The sequence below is a fragment of the Ctenocephalides felis genome, unplaced genomic scaffold (genome assembly GCF_003426905.1).
Source record: "Ctenocephalides felis isolate EL2017-DRISC unplaced genomic scaffold, ASM342690v1 CF-g0.4_SCAFFOLD_01492, whole genome shotgun sequence".
Taxonomy (NCBI): domain Eukaryota; kingdom Metazoa; phylum Arthropoda; class Insecta; order Siphonaptera; family Pulicidae; genus Ctenocephalides; species Ctenocephalides felis.
In genome coordinates, this window is record NW_020537646.1 from 8,300,849 (window position 1) to 8,318,553 (window position 17,705).

Consider the following 17,705-nt stretch of genomic DNA (forward strand, 5'->3'; position numbering starts at 1 on the left):
TTTTACTAAAAAATTATTGTTATAGGGCCTAATTTGGGATCTGCTGTAACTTCTTCGATGCATCTCACAAATGCAAGTGAAGCTGAAGCGATTGCTGGCAGTTATAAATCTGAGGGAGCTGACATGTTGTATTACCAGGTAAATATTTATATAAACTTTTACTAATAATTCACTATTATTTTCATTCATAATACATTTTAATGCAAAATGCACAAAATAGTTTGCAAAATGCAAAATGCACGAAATAGTTTAAAACTACACATTTGTAGTACAGTTGATAATTTTATGATACAATGATTTGCAATTTATTTTAAGACACTAATGTGATCTTGATAGAATTTGCGTTATTGTTACACATGTTCACTAAGTTATTTAAATACTTGTCTTATTTTTAAGAATTCTTCTATCGATGGCCTGAACCAGACAACGGATGGGTTTTTAAATTCAATTTTGAACGATGAAGACTTGCAATTAATGGACATGGCAGTAAATGAAGGTAAAGACAATATTCAGTTTATTTGCTTTGAAATATTTCAGCAGCAACTCGTGTTGCTTATGGCCAGGTGTAGTTTTTAATATATCTTTTATGATATGAAAAATTGGTTCGAATTCCAAATATGATTAGTCGTTGTAATGATTTATTCTACAATGCTGATACAGATTATTTAGCAATCAATTGATTAAAATTAAAAATGTAAGTTTACGTAAAATGCCTTCCAAATTTCACTTCGTTCAATTTTTATCCATATTTTCTCTAGAAATATTTGAGTACGTTTAAGAGAATTTCCGGCATCGACATAAAATCATTACATATTATTTTGAAAAATAATATATTGAAAATGTTTTAAAAATTATAATATGTATAATCATTTTGGACCGGGTTATGGAAAAATTTATGATTGTGATAACCCTATTACCCGAGGCATGTTTGTTACGTCTCAGGTGGTTCTAGTAAGGATAGTAGCTTTTCTTTCATACGGCGAATTGTACAGGTGAAATCTCCTGGTCGACGTCATCGCTCCTTTTATCTATATTTACACCTGTGCGAGATATTTATAATAGAAATGATTTCACTACGAGTTCTGAATCCGTGCTGCCATCGAACGTTTCCAACTTGAAGCAAACTGATGATTCAAATCCAATATTTCAAATCATGTTGAATCGCCTTTGAATGAAATTTAATGTATCGAATATGTGAATTTGCATAAACCTGACTTGGTAATATAATGTTTGCACATTTATTATCAGGCAAAATTATGGTAATTCAGTGATCGCATTCGATGCAATGCTTAACCTAGTCTATTTATTTTGCCAGCGCGATGAGAATTGTGTGTAGGTGTCGCAATGTAACACGCGCGCTTCTCATATCATTGTATGAGGAGTTGTGTAATGAATGTTTACTATTTTTAATGCTGACTCATTAGATTTACTATAATCACTCGCTGCTCTTCGGCGTTAAATATACAATATCAATGCACAGTGGTTTAACGCGTTTGCCTTCGTTAAAAACCGTACTTATTAAATAATAGCTAATATGTGCATTTGAATTGACAAAATCGGTTCAAACACCTGAAAGTGCGCAGTTTTCAGTGATGTATTTTCTAGTCCGCAGGAAAACGAATTGTATGTTGTGCAACGATGTATTCGTTTGAGGGGTAAGTTATAACTGCGAAATTTATGCAAATTGTCTCTATTTTTAACGGCTTTTTGGATAAATGCTATTTATTTACATTTATTTAGTATTTCTAGTTGTATTATAACAGCGCGATGGATCACGGATCATATGTGCGTTAATTTTAGTCACGTGGCTACAAATTCACGTGATGAACGTTTATTTTAAATATATGAGCGGCACCATGATTATAATGTTATGACGAAATGCGTACCATCCGATTGAATAAATAAATAGACATCATAAAATTAAATAGCAAACTATGTTTAATTTTGTACATAATTGTTAATTAAAAATGTATTTTTATGAAATTGTAGGATTTCGTTACTTACTGTTTATCTTAAAAATTAGCATTATGTCTTGTTGTGAGCGAACCAGATATGTTATTTATGTACGTCGAAAAGAGTGCCAATACTATTTGCAATGCACTTATGTAATACACTTCAACAATGTATATGACGCTTTCTTAAAAAATGTAGAGTATATCAGATACAAATATATCGAATGTTATGCAAATAATTTTAAGTAGGGTATTTAGAAATTTTCAAAAAAAATTAAATTAATTTTTTGAATATTCCCATGGGATACCATGGAAATTATTTATCATGGAAATACCTGTTCAAATATCTTGGAATAATTATCCATAGAGAACTAAACTAGAGTCTGTATCAGTTACCAAGATGGGTACCCTCATTGCAGCATATTTCATAGACAATATATTTTTAATCGTTTTAATCTGTAGTACTAGTGGCATGTTTGTTATTAATTATTGGAAAATAACTAGGAGTATTATATATTTCAATCAATGTGTTGTTATCGACGCACTTTGCACTGTCATAGTACGTTAGGCAATCATACGTTAATATATTTATGATCTTCGATAATACGCGTAGGCACTTTGTACCTGACATACTCACAAAATTTAAGTTGAAATGAAAAATACAGTCAAAAATTAATATGGTGAGTACTGAGAATCAATTAGCACAAGATTCATTTAAAAATTTCTTACGCTTTTTTGTTACTTTTGTCCTGGAAAATTTTTCAAATCGTTTGTTTATTGAACTTGTACGATAAGTTTTATAACGACTATTCAGTACAACAATGTATTAAAAATTCAAATTAAAAGATGGTAATAAGGACGTCAAAACTAGTTATTGTTTACTTATAAATATATGTTTAAAAATAGCCTCAAATTTCTTGATATAATTATTTTATTTATCCTCTTGAAAAATTGCTAGTTGATACTGCTGATTCCTCTATTTATTTTTTATTGGTTTTGTAAAGTTGCTATATTTAGAAAATATTTTGTTATTCAAACTACAGTGTTCTAATTCTATTAAATGATAAACATCTTAGTCGAATTAAAAACGAATTTTGGATTATGAACTTTTATATTCTTTAACAGCGCAGTTTGTGCTAGGTCAAGGTGGTGTTTATTTTATATCTGTATTTAATTTTAGATCAATTAGCATATTTATAAAATACTATTATATTGTTGAGAATAATTAACGTATAATAATTAATATATACATTTTTAACATATCATGAAATGAAAATTGATCATCTTGTGAGTCTATGAGCTGAGTTTAAGAACTAATATTAGTATTCTGTTTTTGTTTAAACTTTTTTCATTTTGGAATATGAAATCAGCACTGATTTTGAATATTCATAGTATTTTCCATTTATGAGCAACATTGTACCACAAATATAGAGTATGAGATGAATAAGATTGGAGGTTTTTAAGGAATTTTATGGTAACAATTGTGAGGCTTCACAAATATTACGGTTTATGACGTTTTTTGTAATTTTCTGTTAATCTCACAATCATAATAATATGCATTTCATATCTTACATATATAATAATTTCCGTTTTAAGATTTTCTCTATTTGCATTGGTATTAAATGTATGCGGTTAATATCCAAATACAGCAAAGAAGACTTTGATAAATTATCAAATATTGACACTGTATAAAGGCAAGCCCCAAGAAATTGTCTTATCACATGATAATACGTGCAAGATTGTTGCGCAGTTTTATATATGTATGCAACATTTTTTGCAGTGACGTTCATGATAATAATAATTATAATAGTATAATTATTGATTCTACAGGCTTATTCCTAAACTTTGGAAAAATCAAATAAAAAAAATATAAAGGCTAATCAAAAACAACTCAACTTCGAAAGTCTATTGACTTGCAATAAGAGTTAGTACAATTTGTTAGAGCAATCGAAATGAAGCAATTCAATTTTTTTTTATTAATTTAATATTTCGTAACATTGAACCGATATAAATGATTCCTGGAAGAACTCATGATATGTGTGAACACCATAAAAAAAAGATTTGATAAGATCATCGATTAAACAACATTACATATGTAATCAATTTTATCTAGTAAACATTTACAATTATTACATTTTCTATATTCATTGTTCAAATTTTTACGACCTATCACTATAATGATTTTTTTTCTGTAGTATATTTCTCTACGTGCATGTGTTCCATCTAACGTTATGGCTATTTGTTGATCTTGTTTAATATTATGTCTCGTTTACATTGAGTCATTTCTGTGACGTCTACAAATCACTGAATCACAATCATGAAAAGTCTATCGTAAATCATTACACGAAAATGCATTAAAATTAACGACTATAAAAATAATTTTGCCATAAAAAATCAACCTAGCTTTTTATCTTCATCAACGTACGATTCTTGAAAACGATAATTTACTGATAATTAAATCGAAAATTGTCATATGGTTGCCAGTCGAAATTATCTCGCACAAATTTAAAGATAAATCCAATATTTTCTACATTCTAGAAATTTTGCAAATTTTTTTTATCTTTTTTCGAGCGATTTAATTAAATTCTCATATATCGTTGTTTTGTTAATAAATATCATCTGTGAATGGAAAAATTTCAATACAAATTTGTTTCAGAGATAAGTTTATTTTATTAGTGTCAAAGTTAATGATGTTATACATGCAGCGATAGTGCCACTTGGAATTATAATTATAATACATACTACGAATGATTTGTTGGTATTTGTATTCAAATTATATTTCCATGACTATGTTTGAAAATTCAAATTGTTTAATTAAATTTTAATAGAAAGCGAATTTTGAACTCAAATCTCTTCTGAACTTCTGAGTTTTGCCACTGATGGTTCGATTTAAAATATTTAAAATATAACTCTCATCTGCATTTGAAATAAAATGTCGAAATAATTAGTTTGTCTACTAAATGTTTATAGAAACTAATTTAAATTAAAAGTCGTTGTAGAGGTTCCACACCTTAGTAATACTTTACTCATATGTCTTGGAGAGCTTTTCCAGAAATATTTCTTATTGTCAAATTCACAATTTTGCTTTGAAACGCTTTTATTAATATTTTGATTTAATTTGGTTTCGTTGATTAGGCGGTTAAAAATCAATATTTAACACTTCAATAATAATTTTATCAGATACCAGTATTTTAGATTCACTTTTTTGTTCTATGTAAAAAGTCATAGCACCTTTAGTCTATATTGGAGCTAATTTGCTCCATGTGTTTTTATTAGTTTAATTTATTTAAATCATGGGCTTGAGTATAATTTTGAAGTTCTTGAAGAACTTTACTCGTAGTACGACATCTTTCATTCAGCTACGATATTTCAAAAGTCTATGACTTTTATTATTATGTACTCAAGTTCACAAGTCACTTCATTTATCAATAATCGTTTGTAACATAGTTGTAATAGATATTATTCAAAAATAGTTCAATATGTTTTCAAAACCAAACACTTCTCATTTCATCCTTGCATATCATCGTTGGCGCCAATATATCAATCTCCTCCAAGGAAATGTCGCCCGCGCCCGTCCGCCCCGAGGCAGCCGGCCGCCTCGCGATACGTTACAATTCAATTCGATCGGAGATTTTAGCCGATTAACAGCGCGCGAATTTTAATGTCGCAACTATCGATGTACCTACTTACATCGTACATCAGTATTATGCTGACGGAGCATTTGACTAGCCGTAACACAAAGCATTTGTAACGGAATTCGGAATATTTATTTTCAGTCCAATGCAGGAAATGATAGTGCGATTTTAATTCACGGAGGTGTTCCACTGCGGATTGTGTCACCGCGTGCGGTATGGGGGCTCTTCTTGAAGAGCAATTGCGACGCGCTGTCTAATAACAAATGACTTATGATTAATAATATACACTTGTTCTTTCCTGGAATATTTGTGATGGTGTGATTACGTGGTTTTAATCTGGTTTTATTGTGAAAATTGATTAGTTGTAACAATGTTTTGTGCAGTGAACAGTTTTGGAACGCCGGAATATTTTTCAAGTGCGTTGCCTTTGATTAACGGTGATAATGCACTGCCTTTGGACATAAATTTAGAATTATACCTAAGGTTTAGAAGTAAGTGTATTAACTTATCATCATATTCTCATAAAATACCGCTTGTTATTTATTTTTATAATGATTATTTATTACTGGAAAGTTTCGAATAGCGACCTAATTAAATTATTAATTAGTAATATAGAAACCGTATCAGTTCAATATTACGAAAATGTAAAATGAATATTTAATCACATCTTGTATGTTTATAATAATATGAAACATAATATTAGATTTTTACATAATTTGCATATAAATTAACAAGCAACATATTTCTTGTAGAATTTAATCGTATACATTTATTTCTTACTTTCATAGTATTCAAAATAAAATAGGGTATTATCAAGGAAACCTTGGAAAGACTTAGTTATCTGATTAACAATGAAAGTTCTATTTAAAGGGTGTCCATTAATTACGTGATCGATTTTTCAGGGATTTTGGAACACCCTCTCACCCTTTAGTGATACGTCGTAATATTTAAATTTACCCCCTCCTGCCCCACCAAACATCATGTGTATTTTTAGTTATGCAAAATTTTTAGAACGAATTTTTCGAATCCACGAAAATTAATTTGTATTAAAATTTTTAATTTTTTGAAAATTCAGGTAAAAAATAAATACACTTCATATCTTACTAGACCACTCCCTTTCCCACGTGATATTTTGTGATTTTTTGTCAAGCTCCTCCTCCCTCTAAAACCCTCACTTGATTAACGGACGCACTCCTTAAATTAATTTTTAAAAAAATATGAATAGTAATCAGAACATCCTTATGTTAATTGCTATGGGTCATTTCTCAACCTAGTATTATTAGAATGCAACCCAGTGGTTGTGTATTCTCTTTTTAATGAGACTAATATTACTTACTAATAGTCATGTGATATATAAACAGCAATGTCCTGTGAGGCTATTTTCACTCGAAATGATATTAAGATTTATATTTTCTCTCTTACCACGAACAAGCCCAAATTATTTATTTAGAACTTTATGTTTGTTTATAAAATCCTTAGTTATCATAAATAAATTCCTCAGTAGTGGATTAATATTGTGCAATAATAATGTAAATCACAGATTTGTAATAACTTCCATTATGAGTAACACGTTGCTAATACCTACCTCGTAATTTCAATACCGGTTATTTGTCATAGTACACGTGTTTTATAGTATTACTCATCTAAATATTCCTATTTTATAGGTGCGACAGATGTATGTTTTCACAATATTGTAGATGATGACTTAAAAATATTATTGAAGTAGAAGTCATTTGTTTGTAATACGTAGAATTTATACAATACATCATTATATAAATTTTATTTTCCCGTTGTGATACCACATGTGTCCTTCTACATAAATATATATTATTTTTTTTATAATTTTTTAACATTTTGGTCTACACTTATATAATCAAAGTACCTACAATCAGTACTGAAGAATATGCTTGTACTAATTAAATGTTTTTAGAAAATAGAGTACCTTTTAGTAAATAGAGTTTACTTTTATCCTATCATTTGACACAAATAAAATTGCTAAAAATAGAAAATATATAATTATGAAGAAAATGTTATCGCTCCATTTTTATTGTTTAATTTTTTTAACGATAAATGTGTATAGATAAAATTATATCAAACACGCGAAAGATAAACATTGAAAAGATAACTAATAAAAAAAATTACTGCATTTAATTTTGAAATCAAAATAGATTTTTTAGATACTATTTAGGAGTTTTAGGCTTGTATAGTGTGGATACTTATTAGAATCTAAGGGATTTTTTAAAATCTTACTTATCTAAAATTTTCATATGTATAACTTAGCCATCGAGTCTTCAATGGTGGACTCTTATACTATAACGTAAAAAATGTTTACAATTTAGTTTTATAAAATAATCTGCAAATCCAGCATTCTAATTGCACTGCATCAATCAATATGTCTTTTTACCCTTATATTGATTCTGAAAATATTTTCTACTGATCTAATATCATTCTAGTCATATGATCGTTTTTCAATGATGATTTTGCCATGAGCAAAGCGATTCAATTAGCTTAATTGCAATGTGTGCATACCTTGACCGATTTTATTTAATCCAAATGGAAACAATAGTATTTTTGAATTATTCGAAGCTAGACGACAAATATTTAAACTGGCCTATTTCATTACAAATGCTATCAACTTATCTTCAAGGAGCTTTGCGTAGACGTAACAGATTATGAATGACGTTATAAATACTTCAATTTTTAGAGGTAGTCAAGGTAGGAAATGAGAAAGAATATTTTATGGAATAAACTGAGATCATCCTGTTTTAGAATTTTTACTATTTAATTTCAAAAGCTTCCATGGAAAGAGCCTCTTGAAAGAATCTGTCAAGCCTTAACGGAATGGTAAATTAATTAATGCTTTTCTGAAACTTGTAGTATCTGCTTCATGTTTTAGAAACCTAAAGTGCTCCTCATAAGGTTCTAGATTTTAAATAAAGTGCTTAAAGGTGTTAATTAATTTTGGTAATATTTTTCATAAGTTCAAAGTTTTTTCTTACAACGTAAATTGCTGAAGTGACGCTGTTCCTTATCGTTTATAAAAATTAAATCGCAACAGAATGACTCGACGTTTTTATATTTTGTTTTAAGACTGTAGATACAACAAGTGGATTCTCATAATTTTGCTTCTTATTTTCGTATAAGGTGACAACTTTTTTGTGTACAAAATGAATTCAAGCATAAACCATTTGATAATGAAATGATTTAATTTATCATCATATTTCCGGCGTATTCTGGGAATTCTATAAGCGCTACGTGCGAATTGTCAGGCAGTGTTTTATGGGGATAGGATGTCTCTAATATTTATCTACAATTATTATTTCAATGACATCTTAGTTCTATTGTATATAATTTATTCTGTAAAAAGATATGCAACACAGTTTTGTTTTATTACACAGCAATCAGAACTTAACGAGTCCTGTGACCTGTGCTGACTTCTTAAACGACTTTTTATACTTTGCAACTCCAATGGTTGTCCTTAAACTTTATATGAAATTGTAGTGAATTTGTGCAAATTGTAGAAAAAAGTGCCCGGAACAATATTTTCAGGATATTAAACAAATGTCTTGGACTTGGAATATATGAGAGAGTTTTGTTCAGTTTTCGTTGCTGCAACAGAAATTAATTTTGTGAATTTTTTGTGCACGTTCTTGGCCTATATTATAAGCAAAAGAAATTCTAAAAATAAATATTTACAATTTGCACATTATTTGGATGTCTTGTCTCTACATTTCTTTTCCATTCCAGTCATTTTATTAGCCGCAACGGTTTGTTTTAAAATTGAATATTTATAAATCCAGAACTTCGACGTAATACTTTATAATGTCTAAACAATATAATTTTGCAATATCATCGTGACATGCATGAATGAATGGAAGCGTTAAGTTAAATAAATACGTGAGCGCGACTTCGAACTATGTCTGATTTGATAATGAATTTGATTAATGGGACAAGGGACAAAGTCTCACAAAACTAATACACAAAAAAACGTGTTTACGAATCGTTCACTGCTCTGTTTATTAAATAATTCCAAAATATTTTATGGAAATAACTGATTACAACCAGATGCGGGGTCTTTACGATGATCTCGTGATGGTAAATATATAAACATCCAAGATCACCGAAAAGACTCGGTATCTGGTTGTAATCAGTATTTTTCATAAAATATTTCGGAATTATTATTTCCATTACTTTTTTACTTGTTATAATTTTATAATAAAAATTGTTCTTGAGTATCAACACTGGGATGATTTTAAGTATTCAAAGATCGATCACGTACATTTTACTTTAAAATTTTGCTCTAGTTTTTATACAATTGATTTTTCTTGTAAATCTATTGGTAAGATCTCTAGGCCATTCATCCGTATTAAAAATGTCATAAAATGTATACTGATAATTCTCGGAAATCATAATCTTCTCCTTCGGGAGCTTAAGTTTATTAGGAGGTTACAGTACTAGAATTATTGGATGCAGCACTAAGTTGATTAGTGTGAGTTATTATTATGTAATATGAATGTTACTAATTCTATTTTTAAGAATCTCTATTTATTTCATATCTATTTCAATAATTAATCTGTCCCTATAGTATTATACTTAATATTTTTTTATTTTAGGTATGTACACAATGCGAATGCTGGACGCAGCCCACCAGCAGCAGCAGAGCAACGCGACTCAGCAGCAGGGCGCTAGCAGCGGCGTAGTTCTGCAAAACGGCGCCACAGCCATGGTAGGCGTTAGCGGTTCTGGTCACGGGGCATCAGCCTCTGGACACACAGGCGGAACCGACCGGATGGACGCCTCCAGCGACAGCGCCGTCAGCTCAATGGGCTCCGAGCGCGTTCCCTCGCTCAGCGACGGCGAGTGGGGAGAGAACGGCAGCGATTCCGCTCAGGATTATCACCATCACCAGCACCACAGGTAATTGAATTATAACCAAATAAATATAATAAAAACTCTATTCTTATGAAGTTAGTTCTAAACAATTCTAATATGACTATCTATTACTGTTTTTTAGCAAATACAGTCCATATGACTACAGCTACAATACTAGCAGTAACAATGGTACCGCATCGATATCCTCGCGCCAGCCTCCTGTTGCTCAGAAGAAACACCATATGTTTGCCAGAAGATACTTCCAAGAACAAAACAGTCCACCATCCTCTAATGGAAATCATCTCAGATCTCTGGCTCCTCCTTTAGCTCCACATGTGAGCACACCTGTGAAATTTGAATATGAACCAGGTCACTACACTGGGCCAGGTCATATGTTACCAGGGGTTGATGTCATTAATGGACACAAAACAACAGGTAAATTGAATGAAAATAAATTGTATTACCTTGTTCTTCAATTTTAAATATATGTTAACTATTTATTAGAATTTATGCCTGAAATGAAGTACTCCTGCACAATGGACTTTGCTCGTCAGCAGAGCATTAGGGCAGCTTACGATCCTATAGCCCATAATCACACCTACCACATGCCACCCCACATGGCAGGTGCTACTCCAAGACCTCAAACGAGGGACAAGAAAGACAAGCAACGGAAGAATGGAGACAGTCCTGAAGAACATTTGACAAGAGATGAGAAAAGAGCAAGAGCCCTGAATGTACCAATTCAAGTTCATGATATCATTAACTTGCCTATGGATGAATTTAATGAGCGTTTGAGTAAACATGATCTCACAGAGTCTCAGCTGTCTTTGATCAGAGACATCAGACGCCGTGGAAAGAATAAGGTAATAATATAATATTAATGTAGTCATACATTGTTTTCAACATTGTAATAATTATATATTTTGATTAGATAAATTAATTAATATTGCTTGATGTATTAGGTTGCTGCTCAGAATTGCCGCAAGCGAAAGCTGGATCAAATAGTTTCTTTGGCTGATGAAGTCAAAGATATGAGAGAACGAAAACATCGACTACTCAGAGAAAGAGATCATGTCATTAACGAGAGGCAACGTATTAAGGATAAGTTTGCTCAGTTGTACAGACATGTGTTCCAGGTAAAATAAATAGTGCATTACATATAATAAGCAATTTTATATTTTGAATTATTAAAATAATTCCTGTTTTTACAGAATCTTAGAGACTCTGATGGAAATCCTTATTCCCAGTATCAATACAGTCTTCAGCAAAGTGCTGATGGTTCTGTTGTTCTTGTACCGAGATCCAATAACAGTCTTTTGGATCAAGGTTCAGTCACAAACTCCACAAACGATAGCATGGACCCTACAATTTCTAATAATAATTTGCACAGGCAGACAAAAGAGTAATTTAAAATATTTATGAATATTTTGTACATAGCTAAAGTGATAAGAAATTATTTTTAAGTAAATATATTTTGCGAATATTTGATACTAGTTTAAATAGTAACAACTGCAAAATTGTTCCTTATATTATTTGTGTTATACACATACATTTGATAATATTTCTTTGATTCATTGCAGAGTTTTTTTTGTGCAACAAATGAATTTTAGTTTCAATTCTACTAGTATATTTTTAATGTGATAACAAATACCAATTTAAAAATAAATTTTGTTAGCACTGAATTAATTCAAATAATCTTGAATTTCATGAAATTTCTAATCCATGTAACACCAAACGCATATTTGTAGAGCATTCCATCAATCGAATGCAGTGTTTGCCAAATTAGTTTGAATTATTTCAATATTTTTTACCAAGTGACGATTTCTTGTTTGTTTGTCTTATAAAAATAATGAAACTATATAAATTTATGAGTCTCACATCTAGTATACTGGCTGGATCTAGTAAGACTAGTATCAGCAAACGTTGCATTCTTTTTTTGAAAATCTCTTTAGAAAAACATAGTAATCATCATTAAAAATAAATGGCACTTTTTATTTTTTTATTATATAATTAATAATTATGGCTATGATGTGGTTAATAATAAGTGATACTTATTAATGATAAATGTATTAACTGTCCATTTGCTAAAGACTAAAAAGGTTTTCATTGGTGATCCTGATAAACTTATTGTGTATATATTTGTGTATTGTTAATAAGTATAGGTATTAAACTTCTAAGTTTGTATAATAATAGATATCATTATTTGGTAAAACTAAGGTGATCTAGATATAGAGAAAAATATTTAAGAAATTATATAAAACATTTTGTACAAAGATTTATTATTGCTTATCTTGCTTGTTTGCTGCTGTAATGTATAATTTTGTATCGATTTGAATCTTAATCACAATTTTATGATTTGCTCATAATATTTTATATCAATTGCTAATCACTGATTCAGAATTACATTTTGAGCAAATCATTTACAAATCTATTACAACATATAGTTAAATTAAAATTTGTGACAATGTTGAGCTATTTAAAAATGATGGTTTATTTTTATGTAATACCTCAATATTTAAATATTTCTATAATAAAATGTATAAAAAAGAAAAGAAAAATACTATCTCTCAAATTTTGTTAATAAAGTAGCATAAAGTATCAAAAATTATTATAGTAACCTGACGCAATAATTGAATATGTGTGTTTCCTAGTGCAATAATACATAAATGACCGCTTTATGTATTTGGTCCTCTAAAATTTATTATTTTGAATTATCTAGATTGTTATGAATAGATGACCAAACGTAAATGTTTCTTAATACATTAGTTATGTTGTGGAATATTTATTACCTATTTCAATACAAATTATCGCAGGAATGATACAAATGCCTTTAGATATATTTCTTAGATTATATTCGAATCCATAACTACTTCGGTAATAGGTTCTTTACCTAGCATTTAGATTTTTTAAATAAAATTTATAATATATATTTATATTTTAAGCTTGTATATGCAACTAAAATATTGTGTAATACATACATATATAGTAAAGTAATTGTTATTTTATTTTACTTTGTGATATTTACCTCAGATAGTTAATAAAGTAGGAATAATATTTATATTGCTTAATTTAGAAATAAATTTAATTTACAAGAATTTGAAACTAGGTACTTATTAGGTTCAAGATATATTTCTTTGAAATAGATGCATAATTTAACTAGTTATGATAGAATGAAATTATATACATAATTATAAAAAATAGCCAATTTAAGTTTTATGTTGTGCTCATTCAAGCCTGAATAATCAATTACATTTCAAACTTTGATAAAATGTATACACTTCTATATATTATTATACAAACAATTCTATTCCTTTCCTTATGCTTAGATTTCCAGTTTGAAATTCGCGCTGTTTATGTCATACATTGCTGCCAACACAATAATCAGAAACCATGATGCAAGTTGTGCGACTCGTCCGCTAGAGGTGAGCGTTATATCCTATTTTCGCTAACTTCGAAAAGTGCAAGTTGGTTGATACACTAATAAGTGAACTGTACAAATATAAAATAAATAAAGTAGTGTTATAAATTATAGTAATTATCAATAATAAATTTAAAGGTTTAAATAAAAGAATAGTGTTTTCATTATATATTCAAGCGATACGTAGCAAATCGCAATTCCCAAGTGACATATGAACTATTTGTGGATATTGGATAAGTCAGACATATTTGTTAATGTTTTTAATTTGTTAATAATTTGGTATATTTCTTATTATAAGTGAAATGATATAAAACTGTCAAAATCAAATGAAAATGAATGAATAAAATGATTTTAGAAATCAACTAATAGTGTTTTTAAAATATATTCCAGTAATAACCAGTGTAACGAATGCCATAATTTGCTAATGATATTTTTATATAAACTAGACATATTTGTTAAGTAAATGTGGGAAATAATCACAAGAAATTGCAAAATTTGTATAATAATAAGAAAACAGTAGTAACCAATTTGAAATTATAAAATATACTGGTCAAATTTGATATTTGGCATTAATGCTATCATTGACAATTCAATAATACTACTTGTATATAAATTACAGATATTTTCTTTAAGTAATTGTGTTATTAATTGTAAAAACTGTAAAATTAGAATAGTGATATAAAAACTTTAGTAAGTAATCTGAAATTACAAAAAAATTCAACAAAAATTGGTGTGATTGAATTTTAGCGACAATTTCAAAATCCCACCTGTGTAGCCTCACCTTAAATAGATAGCGCCCGTTAAGCAGCGCCTCCATACAATATGATAGAAACTATTCCTAAATTTAGTGATCTATATTTAATAGCTATTTATATTTATCTATGACTTTATAATGTAATTTTTTATACATGTGGTTTGTGAGTGCTATTGAAGTATTTAGGTTATATACTTTTTTCACACGAGTTTTACATTTTTATAGTTGAAACAGGTAATTTTTTTTTAAATTCATAATTTTACTATTTACTATTGGTTATAAAATATTATAAATCTTGTTTAGATATAAATAAATATCTTATTTTGATTCATGTAAGGAGAAACCTTCCTAAAACTAATAAAGATCATTTTGTAGTTTTATAGAATAATAAAATATTCTGTAATACTAGTTGTAAACTTACCAATATTGATTGTAATACTTTTTTTAATTTTTATTTTATTATCTAAGGACCAAATTGTGGCTTCTTTTCGAACAAAATCATTCTACATCTGAATTCATTCATTCTATAGCTAGTAGTAATAGCTTATTAAATTATTATAAATAATTTATATTCTGATTCATATAAAGAAAAGCCCTATCAAAGCTATGGAAAATTAGCTTATACTTTCCTAGAATAATAAAATATTCTGTAAGACTGTTTATGAGATGATAACATTACTAGGTGTAAGTGGCATTATAATAAGCCTTAAGGCAAGGTGCATAAACTTACCAATATGTATTGGTATTATTTACAGGTTAATTATTAACTGTAGTCTTCGGGTATCTCTGTTGAATAAAAAAATATTTCAAAAACATGTTTTTTTAAATTTTTATTTAATTGTTCAAGGACCAAATTCTCGTATCTTTTCGTACAAAATCATTCTAAATCTGAATTCATTCATTCTTTAGCTAGTCGTGATAGCTTTGTTCTTGCCACCACATGGGCCCAGATTCAAATCCCACTTTGAATTAGGCCATTTCTATTATTTCAAACAAATATATTTTTTTAATTTTTATTTTATTGTTCAAGTACTTAGTATCATTCTGACTTTTTTGTGCAAAATCATTCTACATCTGAATTCATTCTATAGCTGGTGGCAATAGCTTTTGTTCTTGCTACCACAAGGTTCCAGATTCCAATCCTGCTTTGAATATCTTGATATTTCACTTCAAAGTATAGATCATATTATTATATCAAGTAAAAATAGTAATTTTCACTATGAATTTATACTGATTTTAACATTTTCACAATGGAATTCTAATAAAATATACCAGATGGTAATAAAAGTCAATGATGACTTACTATTATGTACTATATTATAATAGTACAAAACTACAAGTACTTATGTACTATTTGTACATAAAATTAAAGCACTATTAAATTTATGTACTCAATTTATATATAAAAACTGTAAAATCAATCGCATAAAACTGTGAAGGGACTAAAACTATATTAAAAATTGTATAATAAAAGCTGTAAAATGATTCGTTAGCTTTTGCTATACAATTTTTGATATAGTTTTAGCCCCTTCATTGTTTTATGCAATTGATTTTACAGATTTTGAAATGAATAAAGTACACAAATTTAATTTTATGTGCAAATAGTACTTAAGTACTTGTAGTATTGTACTATTATACAATATAGTATATGATAGTAAGTCATCATTGCATTTTATCATCACCATATCAGTGATATACTGGTATATGTAATATATGTTTTTATTACTATTTCAATAATTATTCTGTACAATTATTATGCAATATTTATAATTTCATGTTAGTAGTTTTAATAAAATTTTACAGGGCTCCATAAGTTCTTATATCTGCCAAAAATAGCCTAAACTGCCTAACAATATTTCTTCTGTTTCTCATATTGCTGATATAATTACATTGAATATTGAAGTTACCTTAATTTGAATTTCCATTGATAAAAGAGCCAACAAATGTTTAATGCACTAAATAATCCCGAAACAAAGTCGGAACAATGGCTATCATTGTTAAGAAGTAATCTTGTACATTCCTTAGGAAACAATACCTTGGGTACAGCACAGGGAGGACAGATATAATAAGACAATGTTCTCTTTATTAGGCTAAATATTTAACAATGCCGAGACGATATATACATTTACCTAAAGGCCTTCCCAGGGGGCCCACTTATGTGTTCCTTTATTTCTTCATAATTAGCTTCTGTATCGAGTCATGCGTCACATTTGATTAATGTTTGTTCTATATTAAATCTTGTCACAGGAATTATTTACATGGTCTTTGATACAGGCACAGGTAGCATTTTCGCAATCTTGTTCACCATTAACTTAAGCTAGACATAGGAAAAGAATGTGGGCTAGCAATTTCTAGTCCTCGGCTAGACTGGTATCAAGCAGTGTGATACCTGATTTTCACTCGAGATCATAGATCAACACCTTGTACTTTCACCTTTCTTGATGTAAAAGTATTAAATGTGCGACTGAGAGATGAGTTATTAAATTACACTTAAATTATTCACTCATCCCAAAAATTCCAGTCGATAACTTTTATTAACTAGTGTCAATAGTGCCAATAATTTAACTCATATATTATAGTTATATAACTAATGTAGATATCACAGTCAACCCCCAATTCTGCACAATTATGAATGTTTTCCCAGTTGTGTTCCCAGTTCTATACATATATTCTCCATGGAGTGCCTAACGGAATTACGACTGCATTAAATTCTACTGAACTCTGACGTTTCGAACAAGATTAAGAAATAGTAATATTAATATTAACGGATTTTGGATTTTGGGTTGTCCTCTCTAGTTTACATTTACATATTACGACGGTACTAACAAATAGACTTACATATACGAATAGCCTTGGCCTGGATAATAAAGCTTCAAAGGCATCCCTGGTGAAATTAATTAAATTAAATAAATTTTGATCAATCTTTTACAAGTCTAACATTTGCTTAAATTTTATCATAAAGATTTAAATTTCATTTGATTTGTAAGTAGCATTCTGCCTTAAAGCAAGCTGGTTCAAATATGTGTGAAATTCGACATATTAGATATGCGATTTTGCAACTTTTAGAACAGAAT

The 17,705-nt window shown here is 29.0% G+C and overlaps 1 protein-coding gene across 1 annotated transcript in view; it reads left to right on the plus strand.

Annotated features, from left to right (window-relative positions):
• The window catches only part of LOC113370767 (segmentation protein cap'n'collar), a 49,625-nt gene extending 37,760 nt beyond the window's left edge, over positions 1 to 11,865 (plus strand). The window contains exons 6-8 of the mRNA XM_026611456.1: positions 10,964 to 11,322; positions 11,422 to 11,595; positions 11,671 to 11,865. Of these exons, the coding sequence (XP_026467241.1) occupies positions 10,964 to 11,322; positions 11,422 to 11,595; positions 11,671 to 11,865 (728 nt within the window). The remainder of the gene's footprint in view (positions 1 to 10,963; positions 11,323 to 11,421; positions 11,596 to 11,670) is intronic.
• The last annotated feature ends 5,840 nt before the right edge of the window (positions 11,866 to 17,705 follow it).